The sequence below is a fragment of the Carex rostrata genome, chromosome 20 (genome assembly GCF_964058835.1).
Source record: "Carex rostrata chromosome 20, lpCarRost1.2, whole genome shotgun sequence".
NCBI classification, from domain to species: domain Eukaryota; kingdom Viridiplantae; phylum Streptophyta; class Magnoliopsida; order Poales; family Cyperaceae; genus Carex; species Carex rostrata.
This window is the reverse complement of record NC_135937.1, coordinates 1,954,145-1,975,783: the sequence shown is the minus strand read 5'-3', so window position 1 is coordinate 1,975,783 and position 21,639 is coordinate 1,954,145. Positions and strand designations below refer to the sequence as shown.

Below are 21,639 nucleotides of genomic sequence, written 5' to 3'. Positions count from 1 at the left end.
GTAAATAAGAATTAATTTTACATTATTTATAAATATATTTTTAAAATAAAAGAGAATCTTTTTTTTTTTGTTGAAAGCTTTAAGCGATTGCATTGATTCAATGATTTACAAAGTAGCTATTCCATAAGTTTTTTTCGTTTAAATTAAAAAATATTAAAATTTATATATTGAGCTACTTGTATACTCATCTAATTTGCTATGTCTTTCGGTTTTCTTATATGAGAATGTAGACACAACAATAATTTCTTCGAGTTGCATAGCTCGCAAACTACGCCGCGTCGAGCTCTTCCTTGAGGACGAAACGTCGTCTTCTTTCCGAATTTGACGCCACCCAGAGGAATTCACAGCCAAGAGGCACTGAATCAAACTGGATCGGGACAGTCACCACTCAAGAGCAAGAAGAAGAGGGCACTGAATCAAACCGAATCATGACAGTCACCACTCAGCCGAGATGGCACTGAATGAAATCGGAACCGCAAACTAAATCAACCGGACCATGACGGTCACTACTCAGAGAGAACGAAGGGGACCAACTCATCATCAACAAACAACCAAAAAACATATACCTTATTCACATATAGATATAGTAGATACTACGGGGTGGAATAAATTCACAAACCCTCAATCAAATCGGAAAAATCGAGACGAACAAAAAAGACAATGAGCGGCGGAACTCTTAAGCGGGGCCATCCGCTCAATTAAGATAAAACAAGATGAACCAAACAGACAAAAAAAGTGGGTGGAGAGGCAAAGTGGAAAAACCGGCTACAAATCAACTCTCAAAACACCATCTTCGTTTTCACCTTCTGAGTCAGCTTTTTTTCTCTGTGCAAAGCTCTCTAGGGCAGCAGAGCTTAAAGAGGATGAATTGACCTCTATTTATAATAAATATTTCTGCCAAAGCACATAAATAATTGAAGACCAGATGGGGATGTGTAATTTACTAATTTGCGATAAAACATATCAGCGATTAATGCGGATCTGTCATTGGAAGCGATACGGCACGACGTAATTCGATCGATAAATATATTTTATCATTTTCTTAAATTCTTAAATTCTTGCTCTGATAATGTTAGAATTTGAGATTAAATTGGCAGATAAATTATTTCCTTGATCGGTGTTTTTTCATTACATTGGTTGCACGTGTTTATAAAATTACACATAGCATATACATATACTGCTAAGTGTCTCGAGTTATTGTATCTTCAAATCTTGCATGATCGCCAACAATATTGCTTCTTTATGGGTTTAAAATTTGAGTTATTATTTGAAGGAACTTTAAATAATATATTAGGAGAAGTCCAACTTTTGTACTACAAGACGGTGCAGACAAACGATTTAATTAATAAACCATGTTAAAGCATCTTATAATCTAATAAAAATGTCATATCAGGGACAGGGATTATATTTATAGTGAACTACTGTGAAGGAGATCATGCATACAAATTTATGAACCACCTGCAGTGCCTCACTGTTCATTGACCAAAAGTTTCTACCAGCAAAAACATAATTATTAAAATATACACAACTTTAATTATAAAGTCCCAAGAGACAATCAGACAAAGTAGAAATAGAGACAAAAAGGCAAGTAGACAACCATTCTAAGCAGTCCAATCCCCCCACCTCTATTACAATTTTATCTATCTAATAAACAAATAAATCAATTAACAATAGTACAGTCTCCCAAAAAAAAAAAAACTAACAATAGTACTGTCAGTAGTAGAAACGAAATCTTTTAGATTGATACACACAAACACGGTAATACTCTTTTGTACAAAACATCATGTCATGTTGGATGTTCTTGTCTACCAAAAATCTCATCTCATCTCACATCTCTTGCTTCAATTACATCCAACTACTTTTCACCACTCTTCTTTTCTTTTCAAAAAAAAAAAAAATGTTTCTTTTACTTTTTTAAGTTTTACCCAGTTCCTTTACCTATTGCAGCTCTTATCCTGTCATGTCCTTACTGCCTGTCACTTTTTGGTCCTTGACTCCTTGTATAAACCCCTCAAAAGCCCCACTTCACTGCCAGTCTACCACAAACTACAATCAACCCTTCAAAGATCTTACAACCTTCTTTAGAAGAATCTAAGATCACACATATTACCAAAGAAAAATTATAACATCCAAAAGAGCAAGGGAGTGTGTTGTCAAAAGAGAAACAGAGAGGGATAGAGAGTGGCATATTGACATGCATAGGATAGGATGAGAGACATGGGAGGGAGGAAGCAAGGGCAGAATTGTCGATTGGCGTCGTCATCGCCGTGTGCCGGGTGTAAGCTTTTGCGACGGAGATGCGCTCATGACTGCGTTTTCGCGCCGTATTTCCCGGCATCAGAACCTCTCAAATTTGCAACAGTTCACAAGGTTTTTGGTGCCAGCAATGTCAGCAAGCTCCTTCAGGTTTTCATCTTTTACTTGTACTAATTAACTACTACTTCAGCTGCTAAATTTTATTCAACTTACATTATAAATATTTAACTGAACACCAAGCAGTAAATTTTATTCCCAACATATTGTGCTGATATTTTATCCTTTAAACGAGTTAAGATTATTTGACGTACTCGATCTGCACTTCTTCAGGCATTCAACTTGAAATCCCCAATTAAAATCAACTTAAAATCTGACAATTGGGTCTATTCTTATATAAAAGAAATGCATTATGTATACTGTATACATGAAGACAGTCAAACTTTGGCACAGATCAAGTTAAAATATAATTATGCTGTCAAACTCACAAATCAAGATTACCGAATATAAAAAAAGGGAAATATTATCGCGCCCATCCCTTATTGCAATGTTAACTTAAAAGATATGTTAAATTAATTAAATATAATATAATTGTTAGTGATATAAATATTTACAGAATCTACATAATTTTTTCTATAAATAGTTAGTTTTTCAATAAATATTTACGTAATTTCACTTAACAAACAAAGTACTATTCTTAATGAATGTTGGAGATGCCTTACATAGTTCCTTATTTAATCAGACCTACCCGCCTAGGCGGCGAAATTTTTATTTCGTATATCACATAATTGTGTCAGTTCTCTTAATTTAACCTTCGATGCAAATCATGTCTTTACTGTATAATTTGGTAGTACAATTATGATCTGGTGAAAATTACTGAATATTAATTTCTAATGTCCCATGCATTCTTTTTCTAGGGATAAGTTATTTTATAGTTCCGCTAGCCGTATCCTGTCCTTTAATTAAATAAAGCTTAATTTTGATCGTACTCTATTTCAGGAATTACTGCAATTTAGTCATCAAATAGAAAAACCAAGTTACTGAATTTATTTTTTTAATTACAAGTGTTTCAGTCAGAGGCGGAGTAAGAAGTAATGGGGTTAATTGACTCTATTTTTTTTTCAAAAAATTATACTTTATGTACCGTTTTCTATATAATTTAGAGTAAAATATTATTGGACTCTAAAATTGATTACATTTAGAGCATGAATTTTTTTTTGTAATCGACTTTTTTTCACGATTGACCTTATAGTAAGAAAGTTAGACTCTGTCCCTGATTTTAGTTATTATACACTACAAATGCTTTGGCAAATTTTAGCATAATTTTTCCATATCCTGTATAACAGATTTTCTCAATAAATTTTAATGGTGTTGCAAAAATATATACAAGCTCTTAAATTTGTTGTGCTCTACAGATCGATGTTGTGGTAAAATATAACATACTTTATCCAAGTCCTCTATTATAGATAAATTTAAATAAATTCATTGATAAAAAATACGACCTACGCTCAGAATCCGTATTTAGGATTTTATATATTCAAATGTTAATAAAGAGTGTTGATCAGTTAAGTACTTAAGTTACTGCTAGAAATATTCCACGTGATAGATAGGAGCTATTTAGTTGAACATGTTTACAGAAAATATTATATATGTTCCATGTATTTGTTTGTAATCAAATCACACCAGATTAATACAATTAGTTTCGTGCTCTCAACTTCCCCTCTCTCCTTCTAGAATTATCACGTCTTGTCTAGGCTTCTTCCTTCCATAGAAAAGTGGAACAATGCAAATGGCAAAATCTCTTTCTAGGAAATGAGTGGCCTTGCTTTTGTTGGGTGAGAGGAAGCAGTCACAGTTAATAAAAGCTCACCGAAAGATAAAAGCACAAGTTAGCTGGATTTAAAAGTAATAAAAAAGTTGGGGCTGTGTTACAGTGCAACTAAAAGCTAGATTTTATTTATTTCAGGTTTTCCCAAACAGGATATTAATTAAAGAACCATTTCACTTTCATTTAATGCCATTTGTTTTACACAACTCTAAACATATCCTAATATAGAACCAGAACTATTATCCCCTTGATATATAGTCTTAACAAAAAGATGCAATCAAAGAATTGTCCAAATATGAACCAAGTTAATTAAAATTATATGAATATATAGAAAATTGTATATTGCACAGAAAGTTGAGACAGAAAATGGTTGGAAGTTGCATCCCCTTTCAAAAAAATTATACACTGGTAAAATGGATTATTTATTTGACAAGCAGTTGTGTTAGATGGGTGACTTCATTTTCCTTCTTGGCAAGCAATTAAGATTCTCTTAGCAAACTAAACCTTTTGACATCAGTTTGAATATTTTTATGATGGATTTTTAGGAGATACCAGTGCAACACCGAGGAGATGCAGTTAGCAGCCTAGTCTATGAGGCAAATGCACGTGTACGAGATCCAATCTATGGTTGCGTCGGTGCAATCTCATCCCTGCAACACCAAGTTGAATCTCTCCAGGCTCAATTAGCCTTAGCCCAAGCTGAGATGGTAAATCTCCGCATGCGGCAAGCAGCTTATCTAGCGCACCAACTAGAGCATGAAACACTGCAAAACAATACTTACATTGGTCTTGGCAAGGGTGGTACTGTTAGCACAGATTCATCAGGCATGTCTTCACAAAAATTAGTCGAGTGTGATGCTAATTTCAAAGCTATGTATAATTTGGATGTAGTTGTGGATCAAACCAATTTGGACAGCCCAATGTGGTCTTGCTAACGTAAAGGCATAATTGGATTTTCTGGGTTGCATATTGCTGTCAAGTTTAAAATTGCAACACTCTGTTAGTGAGTCTAGGAGTTTGCTAATATAATAGGGTGTTTTGGAAATAGATCAATGTATAGTAAGATGATGCCATGAGAAAGAAATATTGTCATTTTGCTATTACATATTGATTGCTGATCATGTGACTCTTGTTTGAGATCACTCTTGTACATTTTACTTTCAATACTTCACATTGATTGCACAAAGGGTATCCAAAAGTAGCGACAACTAGAAAGCACACCTCATATGGTGCAGTGTGCCACTGATGCAAGGTCTAGATAGCCTCAAAAGATTAACAATCAAGCCCCAACTATACCAAAGATTGCAAAAACAATTGCAGATACAACCCATCCAATTACAAATTTTATGACTGGTGATATAATTTTTCTAGTTTAGAACCAGGCTCTTGTAGTATTCGATAAAACTGGAAGAGGGACATCTTGTAGTATTCATCACATGTTACGATTAAGCAAACTGTAAAATGATAGATAGAGATCCCGGTTTTCTGAACCAAAAATCTGCTGTGCTTTCTTCAGGGTTTCCTACAAAAAAGGGAGGGTTCATGTCTGATAAAAATTTCTCATGAAATTCCAGCTGCTGAAAGCTGGCAGGACTAAGGTTTATACTCAATTATCACTTTCAGATATTCCTTGCAAAATTAAAGGAAAATTTAGAAAGCAGGAGTAAAACCTCCTTTGATTGCTTGTGCGAATTCAGCTCCTTAATATTAGTTAGAAATGCTCCAAATTGTTCATATGAGAGACGGGTCCTGGAAAATGAATAGCAAATTTAACATTGCTAAATAGTAATGGTGCATATAATTGGTACCAGACCTGTATCCTTAGTATATTGTACTTGTTCAGCTCTGTGAAGCTTAAAGCTTGAATGTTGTTGAAAATAAAGATGATCTCATAAGATAGTTTCATCATTGATCAAGGACCAAGATCATATCATCAAGTATATGTACATTGATACACTGGTACCAATGCATAGCGAAAATGGAAATAGGGGCCAATGGTACAATAAATGGCTACAAGAGCCTTTGTAATATAAATAGCACTTATGAAACCTTGTAAAAATACACAAAATATAATAAAATATTTTTTCTCAGTTTATAAAATCAACAAATGTTGAGAGTCAAAACCTACCAGCATAGGCCAACTCTATTATGTAGTAAACATGTCTGGTCCATTACAATACCCGTTACATGCTGTAAGGTACCAGACCCAGAATAACTATCTGCTACTTGCCATTTAGGGTCCATGACTTTTTAGACAGCATGTCAAATCTCAATTGAAGGTTCAGAACTGTACCACCACATAAATTGCATATAGAGGTAAATTTTCTAGACAGATCCATTTTCTTTTCTGATTGTTCAGACTTTCAGCTCAATTTCCTGTTGTATATTGAAGTGTTAACCCTCAACATGGACCACATCACAGTCCGTATAGTACTGGTAAGGTCAGATTTGAGTGCCAGTACCTTATTCACCAACAGGTGTTCCTAGGATCTATTAACAATACAATTTATAAAAAATACTAACGCACCTGGCCAGGCGGAAGAACTCTTTACCATCTACTTGAGCATGTCCTGAAAGAAGCTAAAGTAAAATTAAAAAGAATAATAACCAAGAAGATAATTTATAGAATTTTCATATTTGATGCTGTTGAATTTTCTGACAAATAGAAGGATCATTTTTAAAAAAGCAGGTAGTTATTTGATTCAAAAGTTGGGAACGATACTGAGCAAGAGTGATTCGTCACCGATGTTGTAATTGTAATTTCTACACGCTTTATACAATTTTAGACCTGAGATTGGCCGGGCACGAGTTGGCGAGCCGACAGTTGAAGAGCGCTTGCTCGAGGGGTTGTGCCATGGCGTCATCGCCACACGCAACTCCGGATGAGGTCTGTTAGTTGGTGATGTGGCACCTGAGCTTGGTATCAATTTTGGCGATCCAATGGCTGAGACTGATCCTCTTGGGAATCCAGCAGTAGACCTGATTTTCCGTACTGAGCTCAGTGCTGAAAAATCTCGAATATCTTTTCTTGCACCTGCACGAAGAATCAATACAGTTTATTTGCAATTATACACAGAACATTTTTCGTGAACTGGGCCATAAAATAAAAATAACTCATGATAAAATGGTCAATTTCCCCCTATAGCATTCCTTGTAAAATATCACCAGATTAGAAACTTAAAAGAGTTCAAATTCATTATTCTGATAATTTATTGACTCTTAGTTTTGTTTATTCTGGAAGTTTGGACTCAAATTAAAGAAAAATAGCCTTGTTATGGAGTACAAAAGAGTTGTCAAATAATATAATTTATTCATCAGTTGACGGTGTGATCTAACATTAATTGGTGTCTGCAAATGCCCAGAAAAATTCAAAATTTAAGTGTCACAGAGATTTATCCCAAAAAAAATTGATGGGCTAAGTAGCCAAGAAAAGTGCTAGCACCTCCATCTATTGATACTTCAGTGCTCAACTGATCACAAGTTGTGATATCAATTGCTTCCTTCTGAAAGTGAAATCAAGAGGTAAACATCAGAAAACCTCACTTGAAAAATTGAAGTAATGAAGTTTCAGGAAGCAATAAGAAGTTGATAGATGCATACGTGAAAAGATGGACTGTCTTCATGTAATGTCTGAATTACTTGCCGCTTGAATTTCTCCAACTGCCAAATTTAAAGAGTTCTAGTTAGGAATTATCTTTGATTGCCACACTTGCATTAGCTAAATTAGACTTGTATGCAATACGAAATAATTAAATTCAATAAATAATTCACGATTACAGATGGTTAGATTTACAAGTTTATCAAAGGTTAGGAACATAATGGAAACAAACAAACTTCTAATGAAGCATAAATTTTAATCAGTGGGCTGCTTTTGTGGTAACAGAAACAAAATTAACCATGTAAGGGAGGAGCAATTATCTTGAAAACAACAATATTAAAACAATAAAAATGTACCTTTTGAGCATCGCGAGCTAGCTTCTTAGATGTCTGAGCTAACGAGTCCCTTTCCTTACAAATCATAATCTATAAAATACACATGCCCAAAACAACAAACTTTACAGTTTAGAAATTTAACCTAATTAGAAAATCACCTATGCACAATAGGAATTGCTCTGTGTAAATTTATTGGAGGACCACAGATTATTAGTGTGATGAGAATTGTACATTACTAATTAAAGTTGCGCTATTCGCCAACTGACCCCCCCCCAAAAAATAATAATAATAAAGCTTTGCTCTTTTGCCCTTCTACAATCAATTTCTTTTTTTGTGAGTTTGTGTAAAATCAGGATGAATAAACTGTTACTTGGCCTTTTTTAGGATTGGTTTGTTCACTGTCCTTCTAATCGGTGAAGGTCATTGTTAAATTGAGTGAGCTATCATTTTGGCAGTTGTATAACTTGGGTTTGGTATGCAAGGATACATGTAATCGAAAATTGTTATGTTAGTTAGGATGGGTAACAATTTGAAAAAAGAAAGAAAGACACTGACATTCTCCTCAAGAACAGATCTGAGCCGTCCATCGGCCTTCTTGAAAGACTGATCAAGCTCCATCAGCCTCTCTTTCAGCTCAAATATGGCTCTGTCCTTCTCACTCATCTTGTCCCTCAAGTGCACTACCTCGGCCTCCAGCTGAGACACTTGCGACTCGATCGCCATGCTGGTGATCCTCCTTGCAAGATCCAGTTGCTCGTGCGGGTCCCGCGGCATCACTGCCATCAACTCTCCTGGTATAACATCTTCCCCTTTACCTCCAGTTTGTGCCATTTTTGTTTTCCTCTTATTTTGGGTCGTTTTGAGGAGAGATGAGATCTGTTCTGTTGAGAATTTTGAGCTTTGAGGTGGGGGAAATTTAAGTTCTTTGAAATTGGAGCTATTTCAACTTGAGAAAATGATAAAGGTGAAATTGGCGCTTCTCATTTGCTAGCTTAGCGAGATTGAGGCGAGGCGTTGAGGGACCACGCTACTACAATGGGGAAATAAAAAAACGAAACTTATTTTAGATTAAAAAGGAATTGAATTTGGGATCTGCTACTGGGACCGGGACCGCTGTTTTTAAAAATTATTTTGTTTCCGTTGTTGGGTTTAGGCCTTTTTAGTTTTTGCCCTTCTGAAATTCAAAAATTGGGGCCGCTTTAGCGCCTAAAACCAAAATAGCCATCGCGCTCTGCTTATCTGGCAGTGGCAGTCGTGTTGGATTTGAAGTAGCTACTTCTCCCATTTTGACCGTTGGATTGGCAGAGGAAGCACGGATATAAGATGCTGTAATGTTACTGCCGTCAGATTAAAAACAAGACGCGAATCATATTGGAGACTGGCAGAGTGCCTTCGCTTCCTCCAGTGCGGTTTGAATTTTGAACTGCTGGTGCTGGAAATTTTTTATTGATAGAAATTAATAAAAAAGTTGAAAGAGAAATAGAAAGAGTACATGAATTGTAATATTGATAGAAAGATCGGTATAAATTTTACCGATCTTTCTATCAATATTACAATTTATGTATTCTTTCTATTTCTGTTTCAACTTTTTTATTAATTTCTATCAATAAAAAATTTCCGCTGGTGCTGGTGATGGTTAATTAATATTTCGAAGTACAAAATTTGCGGTTACTTCTTTTTCAGTTATTTACCTCGGTATATGTTGAGACTTGAGAGTTGTATTTATAGTTTTCGTACCGATGGGGGTTCTAGAAGTTTTCACTGTATTGGGTTCGGCGTGGATTTTGTCGAGTGAAAAAGTGATACTGGCAATCTGGCATGGTGTTTACCAAAAAAAATAAAAATAAAATAATAATAATAATTTTTACTTACTGTAGTAGTATTTTCTTACAGAACCGCCAATCTGAGCAAAAACTAGAGGCGAGCAAGTTGCACTGTGAAAGGAATAGATGAATTTTTTCAGTGTGGCAGAGGTAAATGAAAAAATTCAAAGATGATTTGCATGTTGTCAGTGCTTCGAAACGGGTTAATGTAAATATATATATATATATATATTCATTTTATTTCCTTTCAGATAAAAAATGTTATTTGTATTTCTTTGTGACTTTCATTTTGTTTTTAATGCAATGATCAGTTGGTTATTGCCAACTAACCTTAAAAAAGATTAAAAAGAGAGAGAGAGAAGAGAGATACACTTACAACATTTAAAAGTTACAACATCTTGCAACAATTCGATTTTACAATTTTTAAAGTCTAATTAAACAGTCGATCTAATCCATTCAACATGGTATCTATATTAAAATGCGCTTGGAGATCAAATTTTACATTTTTTTAAATTGTTTTTACTATTTATTAAGTATTTTACAAAAATGTCATTTTCAGTGTTTTAGAATTGTCTAAAAGTAACAGTCTGGTAAAATACTTAATAAATAGTAAAAAAAAATTCAAAAAAATGTAAAATTTGATCTTACAGCACATTTTAAGAGTAGAACTAGGGTGTTCTTAAGTTCACCAAGCTCCTTGGTGAACTCAAGTTTAAAATCCGTTAAATCAGCTTTAAATGACGAATCCGAACCGTTGAAACTCACCTACCTTACGAGTGATGTGTCTACATGTGAAAATTTTAAACATTCGAATTAATTTAGCATAAAGTCAATCAGTCAAAATTAGAAGGTTAATAAATTAATTTTAATGCATTTATATTTTTTTTAAGTTTTTTTATTGTTTGACTTTATACTAAATTAATTCAAATGTTTACAATTTTCACATGTAGACGCATCACTCGTAAGGTAGGCAGGTTTCAACGGTTCGGATTCGTCATTTAAAGCCGATTTAACGGGTTTTAGATTTGAGTTCACTAAGGAACTTGGTGAACTTAAGAATACCCTAGTTCTACTCCACATTTTAATATAGAGGTCATGTTTAACGGTTTGGATCAATTATTTGGACTTTGAAAATCACAACATCAAATTATGTAACTTTCAAATATGTAAGTGGATCCCACTTCAAAAAAAAAAAGGGGGTGGGACAGAGTACACAGAAGAGCGTATAAATCTGTGAGAAGTTTGTGTATGCTCCCCGTTTCTGCTATACTAGTTGCGTTAATTTTATTACAGAAAATGGATCTTTATTTAGTTTAGGATCATTGACAATTGCTAACTTACAGTATTAATAATCATAAAAACTTAACATTTAGGTTTGAAATCAGATATTTCAAATATAATCTATAGTATATCTATACAAGCATATAAAAAATGATGGAACTTGATATAGTTTTTGTTGTTTATCAAACGATTTGAAATCAACTCTGGTCTATATTATAACGATCTTAAATAAATCATCAAGTGATACTTAAATTGTTTTAAATCTGGCCAACAACATTTCCATAATTATTTTTCAATTTTTATAAGTTTTTCTTTATTTAATTTTAAAAAATATTGCCAAAAATATCACGTTAGGTCATTATTAATGTAACCCATTTACAGTACATTGGCTAGATTAGAGGTAATTCTCCGTGTATTTTCTTAGATACATACAAAGATGTGTAAGAATGTAGTATCAATCTGAAATAGTTGCAGGTAAAAAATGCATGTTGTGATCAGATATTCGATCTGCGGGCATTATGGTTACCTGATGATTATAGAGTATAGACACATCACACATGGACGGCTAAATCTATCTATTAGCAGAGCCAGCATTTTGATAGATATAATTTTATATTTTTTTTTTCTGAAAAAAAGTCTAAATAAAAGCATATTGTTGACAAACAAAAAACAAAATTAACCAGAGGGCAGATGGCCTCTCTAGCTCTATGCAGATCCGTAGCTGATTGGGTAGAACAAATATACAAAACCTTTTAAAAGTAAAAAATTGCTACCCGGTAGTCAACCGACATTTGCATGCTACTGATAGATAATTAGACATTTCCAGTGAATTAACGAACACAAACCATTCTCACTCGTAGACCCTGCCAAATAATACTAGCGGCCCAGAACGGGCTTCAAGAAGAACTTTCAACTTCCTCTCTAATAAATCAGCATGGGTCCAAATAGATGATACGAAAACACTAACATAAGCAAAACATCTTCAATTCCGAGCATACAAATTACAAAGGACTTGAAACCATCAAAAAAGGTTCTATACAAAATGGGAACCCTATTTGCAGCATGATCAAATTATGCATCCATTACATAATTTACATCTCATAGGTAGTGAAATAATGCACCTTGCTTTACTGAAACTAACTAAAACAAAAATTGAAAGCTGATCGATCACCGACTTATTACATATATGACATTTAGCACCTTGTTAGATTTACATTATCCAGATTTGTCACTATTCCACTTCACGTAACTTGTGCATTTTCATCCTGAGGAGGGTCGGCATTAAACTCTTGAGGTTGGTCCCGCATATCTCTAAACATTGAAAAGAATGAAACAATTCCGTCCGAGGCACCACCCCCAAGCAACCAAAGCAAGAGGGAACCAAATGGGTTTAATGGGTTATTGGATCCCCCTGGAGGCACATTCACATGTTCATCTACAGCTGCCTGTTCAGTGTGATGGGCCTGATCTGGGCTCAGTTCAAGCTCGGGGCCAGACCCTAACTGGGGATTGTTAGGTGGTGCAACAGGCGGCTGTTCTCTCATGTTTACTCGTGCAATTTGAATTGTAGAAGTGTAAATTGTAGAGGAAGTAATGTGTACCCCACCAGGTTGTTGTAGCTGGCCCCTACTCCTGATAAACCTTTGAAGGGCTGGGACCTGATGTTAAATTCAAATTGTGAACAGGCAAAAGATGCAAGGCTTTTGGCACATTAAATGCAAGACATTTCCATAGTAGCAAACAACAAATTGGCCATTCAGGGGCTTTCTAAAACAAAGTCAAGCAGGCAAAAGTGACTGTAATGAACCTGACTTATTTGTATCAAGAATTAGGTCGAGAAAGTTGCACCTCAGCCAGATTATAAATTTGATACCAAATGTCTGAGCCTAATGGCTTAACCCAAGTTTTATCGCCTAGGAAAAAGGGCATGATGAGAAGGGCTAAAACTGCCTCATTTTAAAGAAAGTGTATCTTTAACAAAAGGTAATCCAACAATTGACTGTCTTTTGCAAACTTTTCAAAAGGTGTTGATTGCAAATTAGAGAGAACATGAATTGAAGGCAACTTTGTAAATAGTTGCTAGAAATTGAGTAAATTATAGGAACAAAATACCTCAAAGCGATTCCAGAAATATAAAATCAAGTGTTGCATAAAAGCGGCAGTTGCAGAGAAGGCCAAATATGAAAATCCTGCAAGATAACAAACACCAAGGTGCATTTAGAAGAAATTGTAAAAGAGATAATCTTGATACCAATGGATGTCATGTCCTAGTAAATAAAATAAAAACACAACAAACATACCATAGGCATAGGAAAAGAAGTAGATGTGAAAAACAAGAAAATACAGAAGGAAGAACCGAGGGAAGAACTGCATCGATATTGATGTACGTACACTGCATAACAAACCCTAAAAAATTAAGATACTTCATTGGCAAAGTTAAAATGTAAAGCAACATTCACTGCTACATGGCATATCCAAAACCAGACTATCAAGTTGCAACAGAATATACGAGTCATCTGTAAAATATTTGTACTGTTCCATTACCTCATTTTTACTGAACAAAGTTTATTCTCAGCTTTTATTTTTCTTTAATTTTATATATCATAATATATATTTCAGTCTCTACTCTATATCCAAACAAATCCAATTACTAACAAACCAGTGCTTTAGGAAACCTGACATTAGTACTTCTTAGTGACCCTGTATCATATTATCCTTGGAACTAAAGCAGCTGACTCAAGCATACATAGTAAATTCCAATTAGGAAAAAAAAAAAAGGAATACCTAATCATAGTAAACAGTTCACAGAGCCATACAAGTGTTAAAACAAGGAAAGCCAGCATTTGGTCATCATAGAACTCAAAAAGGAAGAACAATATCCCAATCATTATCTGCAATAATGCCACAAAGAAGATCAAATTAAAAAAAGGAATGATCAAACAAATCAACATCAGCTGGTTTGCAAGGTTCTGACAATCAACAAATGGGCAAGAAATAAAAGAAAAGTACTATTAAAAATGTAAGTTAAGAGTAGACCAACATGGGGCACAGTGCCAAGCACTAGAAGACCAGAAGACCTTGGTATGAAACTGTGTGCGCGTGAGAGAGAGAGAGAGAGAGAGAGAGAGAGAGAGAGAGAGAGAGAGAGAGAGAGAGAGAGAGAGAGAGGGAGGAGAGGGTTTACTCACAGGAACAAAAACCAAAGACTCGATGACATGTACAAAAATCAACTGAAAGGTAGGGAGTCGGTGGCGGGCATGATGTTGAAGCTGCACTGAAATTTATTTAGATAGATAAGATCACCCTGAAGCATATCCGGGAAGCAGGGTATCCTAGAAGTTTTTTATTTATATTCTTATCAATTTCACTTGGTTTATCTTCTTTAGGTTGCTCAACTGCACTTTAAATGAGGCTCCATTGAGTTTAATTGAGGTTTAATCAGGCAAAATCAATTGTAATGATTTCATGCATACTTCATTATACATAATATGTATACAGTGATCAAGCCCTTCAGGGTAGAACAACAAACCTGTGAATTTAAGCATGCGTGACTGGGTCTCTCTGAGAGTGAAAGAGACTGACATGGTGGTCGTGAAGAATACAAACAGAGACATGATAAGCACCCCACACTTGGTAACAAAGTAATCTGCCATTTCAATATACATAATATGTGTATCACATAAGATATGACAAGCCTGTAACGAACCTATGTAAGCAAAGAATTGCAATCTAGTTTTTATAAAATTGCAACATTGTCCTTCATAGAAATGGATTTGGGATGATAAGCCTCAATGCTGACCAGCACTTACCAGGCATAATCCTAACCAAATTGATTAATCTGGTGAGAAACAAGTACTGCAACCCAGATTATCTTCTTTTGGTTTTGAATTTGCAATTCAGCCTTGGTATAATCCAAATCGATATAAATTAACCCTCGGGTGTTCAATTATGCCCCATGGAATAGTAATATGGCCTCAATTTACACTTGTTTGGGCAATACAACAACAATGACAACAACAACAAAAAAAATCAAAGCAAACTAGCAATCAAACAGGTGCATGAAGACACTAATAATCTGTCAACAGGCAGAACTGTACTATTATGCATTACCTCCAAACCTGGAGGGGCCCACTGCCGGTTCATGCCCATAACTGAGATCATAGAACTCCTTCGTCTGAAAGTTGTAAAGATAACCTGTTGACATGTTCATGGGTTATTATATTATTAAGTGGACAAAAGAAGTAAATAGGCTATTTCATGGTCATTTATAATCTCCTGACTTCTGTCCCAAATTACAAGTTAAAAATAAAACAAACTAAAATACAATGAAATATTCAGGGTTGTTCAGGCTTAATGAACTTTGCATTCATGGCCATATATTCTTCATCTAGTGGCTGATTGCACCTAAAAAAGAGTTCATCATGTATGAACCTTACGCTATGGAAACTAAAGAATATTAAGACTTGTGATATAAAGAAAAATGATTTGTTAACACAAAGTTTAAGACAGAACAAGTCAGTCAAAATAGCATTCTCAAAGAAGAACAGTCAATAATGCTATTACCTTGGCCAGGTGAATTGAGAAGACTATTTGTGAGAATAGTATCATATCCAACAAGGCTGTTTATCAAAAGCTGTTGCCACCTGAAAAAGGATGCAAAGATATGTAAGATGCAAACAGTCATAATAGTCTTCTCAATTCACTAGAGGTCATAATAGTCTTCGCAAATAGACATAAAAAAACTACAATCTAAAGATCAATAAATTCAATCAGTTTCACAGACGAACAAGTCTATTTGCTTTTACAATACTAACTAGTGTATGAAAAATGCTACATTAACTACTTGTAATTTTGGCCTATCCTAGTAAAGCATTCATGGTTGTTCCAATCTTATGTTGAACCAAATTCAAGGAAAAAAAACAGTCCTTGTGTTAAAGGTGTTAGTTTCCAAAAACAGACAAATTATCTAGTTATAAAGGACGTCCGGAGGCAATGTATAAAAGCTGCAACATAGAATTTCTTTTTTTCTGACTTGCCATTCTTGAATAGCTCAAAATTACATACAAACAAGGTAGATTAGAAACAGGAGCATGTTAGTTGTTATTCGCAAACATGTAACTAGAGGTTCTAATTTGCAACAAAAAAAATTACTTTGATAAGTTGGGAAAGAATTGGGCCATTAAAGAATTGGGCCATTATTTGTAAACATGTTAATCAGTAATCCATGAGACATTAAAATCTGTAAAAATCTTAATAATGATAACCTGTTTCCAAAACAGGAATTTTGGGCCGATATTGTAACGTTGACAGTTTTAATACCGTGCCGAGTTTTGACGCCTTCTGAAAGCAGGAAGTAACCCTATGTGGAGAAAAAACTGAAGATAGGTCATGCAAACAGGCAAAATACAAAGAGTGCAAGTACCATCGAAGTTACAGACACCTCTCTCTCTCTCTCTCTTGGATTCTATTATTTTATTCCATAAGGTTGAATTGGTCAAATTTTCTTAAAACTAATTTTTCGTAATGAACAGAAATTGTGAGAATAAATTATATTAGGAGCATTATTTGTGCATTAATAATTGAGCGCTCTTTATACCCCCCACCCCAAATTCTACTTTCAACGTAGCAAATTACAGACTAACTGAATTTATAGTACCTTTTCAACAGCATAAAGATAGGTTGGCTCAAATGCTTTACTTCTTCTCTCTAGCCATTGCACTATAAAACCCACAAGTACAGATAAGAATAAAGTGACAATTTTGGTATAACAAAAGTTCTGAAACTATTTTTGTCAATTCTAAACGCAACCTGCACAGTAGTACTCAACATGGTTCCTACCTCTAGTTGGCTCATGTACAGGTATCAAACCAACTGTACCAGCCCTGATATTGCAACAATTTATAGCTTTTTTCATTTATACATCAGTTGTGAACTTCATTGTGTTTGAATGAGGCAATACTTAAAAAGAGTTATCAGTAACACTTTAGCCAATTGCAATCTAGTTTACCTATGAAGGATTTAACATGAGCAGCACGGAATAGTTTATATGACCACGAAACATCAAGAAACCCCCTCCAAGTTAGACTGCTCTGTCCAAAGCAATGCCAAACAAGTTAATTCCACTTGAAAAGGAAAAGCAGTACAAAATTAACTAATAAAAGACGAGCAAAAAGTTATATCATAGCAAGATCATAAGGTCATTTTGAGATTTTTACTATGCCAATATTCTTTCGTAGTTGAAGTATCAATATTTATGCACTATTAATTTATTGTTTTGGGGAACAAGATCATAAGGTCATTTTGAGATTTTTACTATGCCAATATCTTACCATGACTTGGGTCATCTGGGCCACAGCATTCACCCCATTCCTCCAGAGAGAGACAACACGTCTGCACCATTTATGCATGAAATGTGCTACTGCTGCTTTAATATCAGTGCTATCAACCGTTGCTTTACCATCTTCGCTGCCACCAGTGCCACCATTTCCAGTGTTGATTTCCTGCTGTTGTGTCTGGGACTGTTCAAGGAACTCCTTCTCAGCCTTCCATGGCCTGAAGATGACCTTGCTTCGTCGGGCCCCAGATCCAATCCAGTTGGACCAGAACTTGGTCGTCAGAAATGTGAACTCATCAGCATTCAGCTCTGATGATATTGCATGGGTTGAGGCGATTGACAATTGATCAATACCACTTACCGCCCAAAGACCGCCTCCAGTTATCTAATATATGTTTCAATGGTTTGTAAAATTCACAAGAATTCACAGTATGGCACACGTTCAGCCCAATTTTATTTAGATGTGCAACTAAGGCTAAATTAAGTGTCAACAGCTCAACCGATGCACAATTCTTTTAAATGATTTTTGCTTCAATTAACTCTCAATTGAGCACAGGATCCAACTGGACCAAAATTGCATGACAAAAAAAAAAGAACTGTAGACTGATAGATAGATATATATAACTCAATTTATTTTCCAAATTACTTGCATGAGAAGAGTTTTGAATAGTAAATAGGACCATTGGTCGACATCGAGCCTATCTGAGGTGTACCACAGTCATATGATTTTGTGCGCTTACATAGAAGTAAAAACAACAGGAAAACAGTATAACCAAGTTTAGATCGGTTCCACCAATTGATTTCAAAAGTCCTTTATGGAATTGGAGACTCAATTTAACAAACAGTTTACCCTTGGTGCCAAGAAATAATGAAAGACAATTCAACATATTTTATAAACAACATCAAACAAACAATATGGTGACCCATCTAACCTCAGTCAAAGCAACATCAGTATCATGTAACATGACAGCACATTTCTGTACTAAAATGACAGCACGACACGGACACAATTTGTTGATCATCATAATGTAAAATCTGTAAATAATTAGAGATGCACTTTGCACTAACCTTAATCTGGACAAGTTGAGCTTCGGTAAACTCAATTCCTGTAAACTCGCTTGAGCATCCAGGCTTGGCATGACAAAATTAATAAACCCGCATTAGATAAAAATAGTAAAATTTAAACTAAAGAAACATTGTAACTTGTTACGAATAGAATGGATTCGAGGACATTGTTGATATATGAAGCAGTTATTAAGCTTCGGGACCAGCAGCTTGTCTCAAATCTCCAATTTGATTTTGGATGTCGTTTAAAATTTTCTTTAACCTTTTCTATGCACTTGAATGCCTGATCCAGGTCAGCTGGGAGCTCAATTGTTGCTTAGAGATTACAATGTCTCCTAGCAACTCGAGCAAAATAACATTTAACTGCTATAATACCATATGAAGCATATTGTATGTATGAAAGATAAAAGCTAAAGTCCATCCGCACCAAATTGTATACCCAACAAAAAATTGAACCACTTCACTTGTATTAAGCAAAATCCACGTTCAAACAATAACTGCTTTGGACCGACTGATTTAGTCAAGGTAATGATCAAGACAAATTATACATCCGAACAGTCACTATTCGCAATTAGCACCAGGAAACAAGAATTCACAGGCACGTCCCTCACCTGTTGTACGAAATTCGTGTGCATCACGACTAGCAAGCAAAACAAAGCAACAGCAACACCAAAGTATACATACTCCAACGCCAGCCTGATTCGGGGCGTGAGGAGCTGCGATAGCATTCCTGAGAGGCGCGCGTGCACGCGTAGAAAGGTCTGCTCTGGATCCATCGATTGCTCACTCTCCCTCTCTCTTCTCGAAAAATTTAAGGCCTTTTTCCTGGATTTTGTTAGGCCCGATAATTGAACCCTAGACGAGAGAGATTTCCTTTTCTTTTTCTTTCCTGCATCTATTTATTTATTTATTTTGTTGTTGTTGTGCTTTCTTGGGAAACGGGTCGCAGTAATTTTGCTATTCGTTTCCGGAAAGAGACAAGTACCAGTGGATGACGACGAGTGTGTGGTGTCCCGCGGTGCTGAATTTTCTTGATTACTGATTCTGTCCTCGGTTGAGTGAGTTGAGACAATAATCTTTGCTAGCGTCATGTCAAAGGATTGCAGGGAGAATTTCATGTACCACTCAAAAATAGTGAAATTACGTGTTACCGTTCAAATTTCTATAGTTACGTATTTACTATCTAAAAATTTAATAACTCTCATATTTATTTAATTAATAAAAAAAAGATTAATTCAACTTTAATATTTTTTTAAATATAATTAATAAGTTATTTAATATTTTCTCACCCATTTTTTTTATGCGCACAGATTTTTCTCCCGTCTTTATGGACGTAACTTTCTCATTACTATTGAAACTTTCTCCTCATCTCGTTTCTCCCGCTTAAACTTAGAGAGAAGGGGGTAGCAGACTGGATATTAGGATCCAGCTCCAGCTTAAACATCTAAATACAAGGTAATCACTCCAATTTTTTCAAAACTCATGCTGAATTTGACAATGATATTACAATCCATTACAAAAGTAGTACTGAGTTTGAGAATCTGTGTTTTGTTATTGGCTTAATTTAGAATATCTTTTTTAATATTTTATATTGGATATAAAAGAGAACGGCTTCTAATAAAAGAAAGAGAGGGTGTTAAGTTAATCATTGATTAATTATAATTTTAGGTAAATTAAACATAATTAATTTGTGTTTGGGTATATTTGATGGACTTGGCTACGGTGCTATGGGTAGCTAAGAGGCCTCCCGTGCTACGGCTCAATATTTGACTTTTCAAAATTCTAACGGTCGATCCGAACCGTTCATCTTGTTCTCCATATTAATATGTGCTTGGAGACCAAATTTTACATTTTTTGAAAATTTTTTACTATTTTTTTAGATTTATTGAAAATCGTTGTTTTTCAGGCAAATCTGGACCATAAAAAACAGCGATATTCAATAAATCTAAAATAATAGTAAAAAAATTCCAAAAAATGTAAAATTTGGTCTCCAAACACATATTAATATGGAGAACAAGATGAACGGTTCAGATCGACCGTTAGGATTTTGAAAAGTCAAATATTAAGCCGTAGCACGGGAGGCCTCTTAGCTACCCATAGCATATTAGCCAAATCCATATTTGATATATACTAAAGTTATATTGGTAAATATGTGAGTTATTAGATTTTTAAATGGTAAATATGTAATTATAAAAATTTGAATGGTAAATACGTAATTTCACAGTTTTTGAGTGGTATATATGAAATTCTCCCACAATTTTAATTTTTATCATGTGGTGATTATTATGTGGTTAGTTTGGGTACGGATCGGGCAGCGGGTCCCGACGGTATAAATGCAAGATCTGTACAAATCTTCTTGTCTTTCTTTAAGCCAATCATTGAACATGAGGTATATCAATTCTTTGCCACGGCAGTACTACCACAGGAAATATCAAGGTCATTTTGATTCCGAAAACAGATAACCCAACGAAAGTTACAGACTACAGACCGATTAACATTGCAATGTAATTTATAAAATCATTTCCAAGATACTTGCAAACCGACTAAAACCCCTCTTGCAACACCTGGTTCAACCTAACCAAGTAGCTTTCACCCTGGGCCGTCAGATTTCGGATCAGATCATAATCATGAGAGAAATTCTACACTTTTTTTTTTTGCAAAGTAACATCCGGCAGTCAGCTTTTTGCTTGAAGTCAGACCTATCCAAGGCTTTTGACGTAATGAGTTGGGCTTTCCTCGAGAAGGCACTCATAGTGCATGAACTCCCAAAACCTTTTATCACATGAATTATGGCTTATGTGCGTTCAGCATGCTTCACTGTCCTATTTCAAGGTTCAGGGAGAGGGTCGTAACTCCGGTGCAAGGCCTCCGACAAGGGTGTGCACTGTCGCTATACATATTTATTCTCTGCATGAATATTCTGACTTCCATGTTGCAACACCAACTTCAACAAGGCAATATCAAAGGACTAATTCTGGCGCGATAAGCACCACCCCTAACAAACTTCATGTATACCGATGACCTACTTTTGATGGGGTCGGCAAATCGGCAAGAGGCACTTCGTATAAAAAATGTGCTCCAAACTTTTTGTCATCTCTCGGGCCAACAAATATCTCCAAAAA

At 35.1% G+C, this 21,639-nt stretch overlaps 3 protein-coding genes across 4 annotated transcripts; 1 reads left to right on the top strand and 2 right to left on the bottom strand.

Moving 5' to 3' along the window:
• The first annotated feature begins 1,999 nt into the window (after positions 1 to 1,999).
• LBD4 (LOB domain-containing protein 4) lies at positions 2,000 to 5,196 on the top strand. Its single transcript, XM_078322424.1, has 2 exons — positions 2,000 to 2,406; positions 4,627 to 5,196. The coding sequence occupies exons 1-2, from the start codon at positions 2,209 to 2,211 to the stop codon at positions 5,014 to 5,016; spliced, it is 588 nt and encodes a 195-aa protein (XP_078178550.1). The 5' UTR covers positions 2,000 to 2,208; the 3' UTR covers positions 5,017 to 5,196.
• Positions 5,197 to 5,308: 112 nt separating this feature from the next.
• On the bottom strand, positions 5,309 to 9,042 carry LOC144572750 (uncharacterized protein At4g15545-like). Of its 2 annotated transcripts, none has more exons than XM_078322423.1 (8): positions 8,570 to 9,042; positions 8,036 to 8,104; positions 7,682 to 7,741; positions 7,524 to 7,584; positions 6,870 to 7,115; positions 6,609 to 6,651; positions 5,752 to 5,830; positions 5,309 to 5,603 (listed from the first exon to the last, which is right to left on the bottom strand). In XM_078322423.1, exons 1-8 carry the CDS (start codon positions 8,843 to 8,845, stop codon positions 5,514 to 5,516), a joined length of 924 nt encoding a protein of 307 aa, XP_078178549.1. In that variant the 5' UTR covers positions 8,846 to 9,042; the 3' UTR covers positions 5,309 to 5,513. The 2 variants fall into 2 exon arrangements, 1 of the variants encoding a protein (XP_078178549.1); XR_013517802.1 differs by having other exon boundaries at positions 5,546 to 5,603; positions 6,609 to 6,661; positions 8,570 to 8,994.
• Positions 9,043 to 12,149: 3,107 nt separating this feature from the next.
• Positions 12,150 to 19,472, bottom strand: LOC144572080 (S3 self-incompatibility locus-linked pollen protein). Its single transcript, XM_078321480.1, has 14 exons — positions 19,129 to 19,472; positions 18,521 to 18,583; positions 17,448 to 17,837; positions 17,126 to 17,207; positions 16,775 to 16,836; positions 16,383 to 16,477; positions 15,682 to 15,761; positions 15,229 to 15,312; positions 14,648 to 14,764; positions 14,307 to 14,392; positions 13,903 to 14,009; positions 13,419 to 13,510; positions 13,231 to 13,307; positions 12,150 to 12,776 (listed from the first exon to the last, which is right to left on the bottom strand). The coding sequence occupies exons 1-14, from the start codon at positions 19,291 to 19,293 to the stop codon at positions 12,360 to 12,362; spliced, it is 1,917 nt and encodes a 638-aa protein (XP_078177606.1). The 5' UTR covers positions 19,294 to 19,472; the 3' UTR covers positions 12,150 to 12,359.
• Positions 19,473 to 21,639: the final 2,167 nt, after the last annotated feature.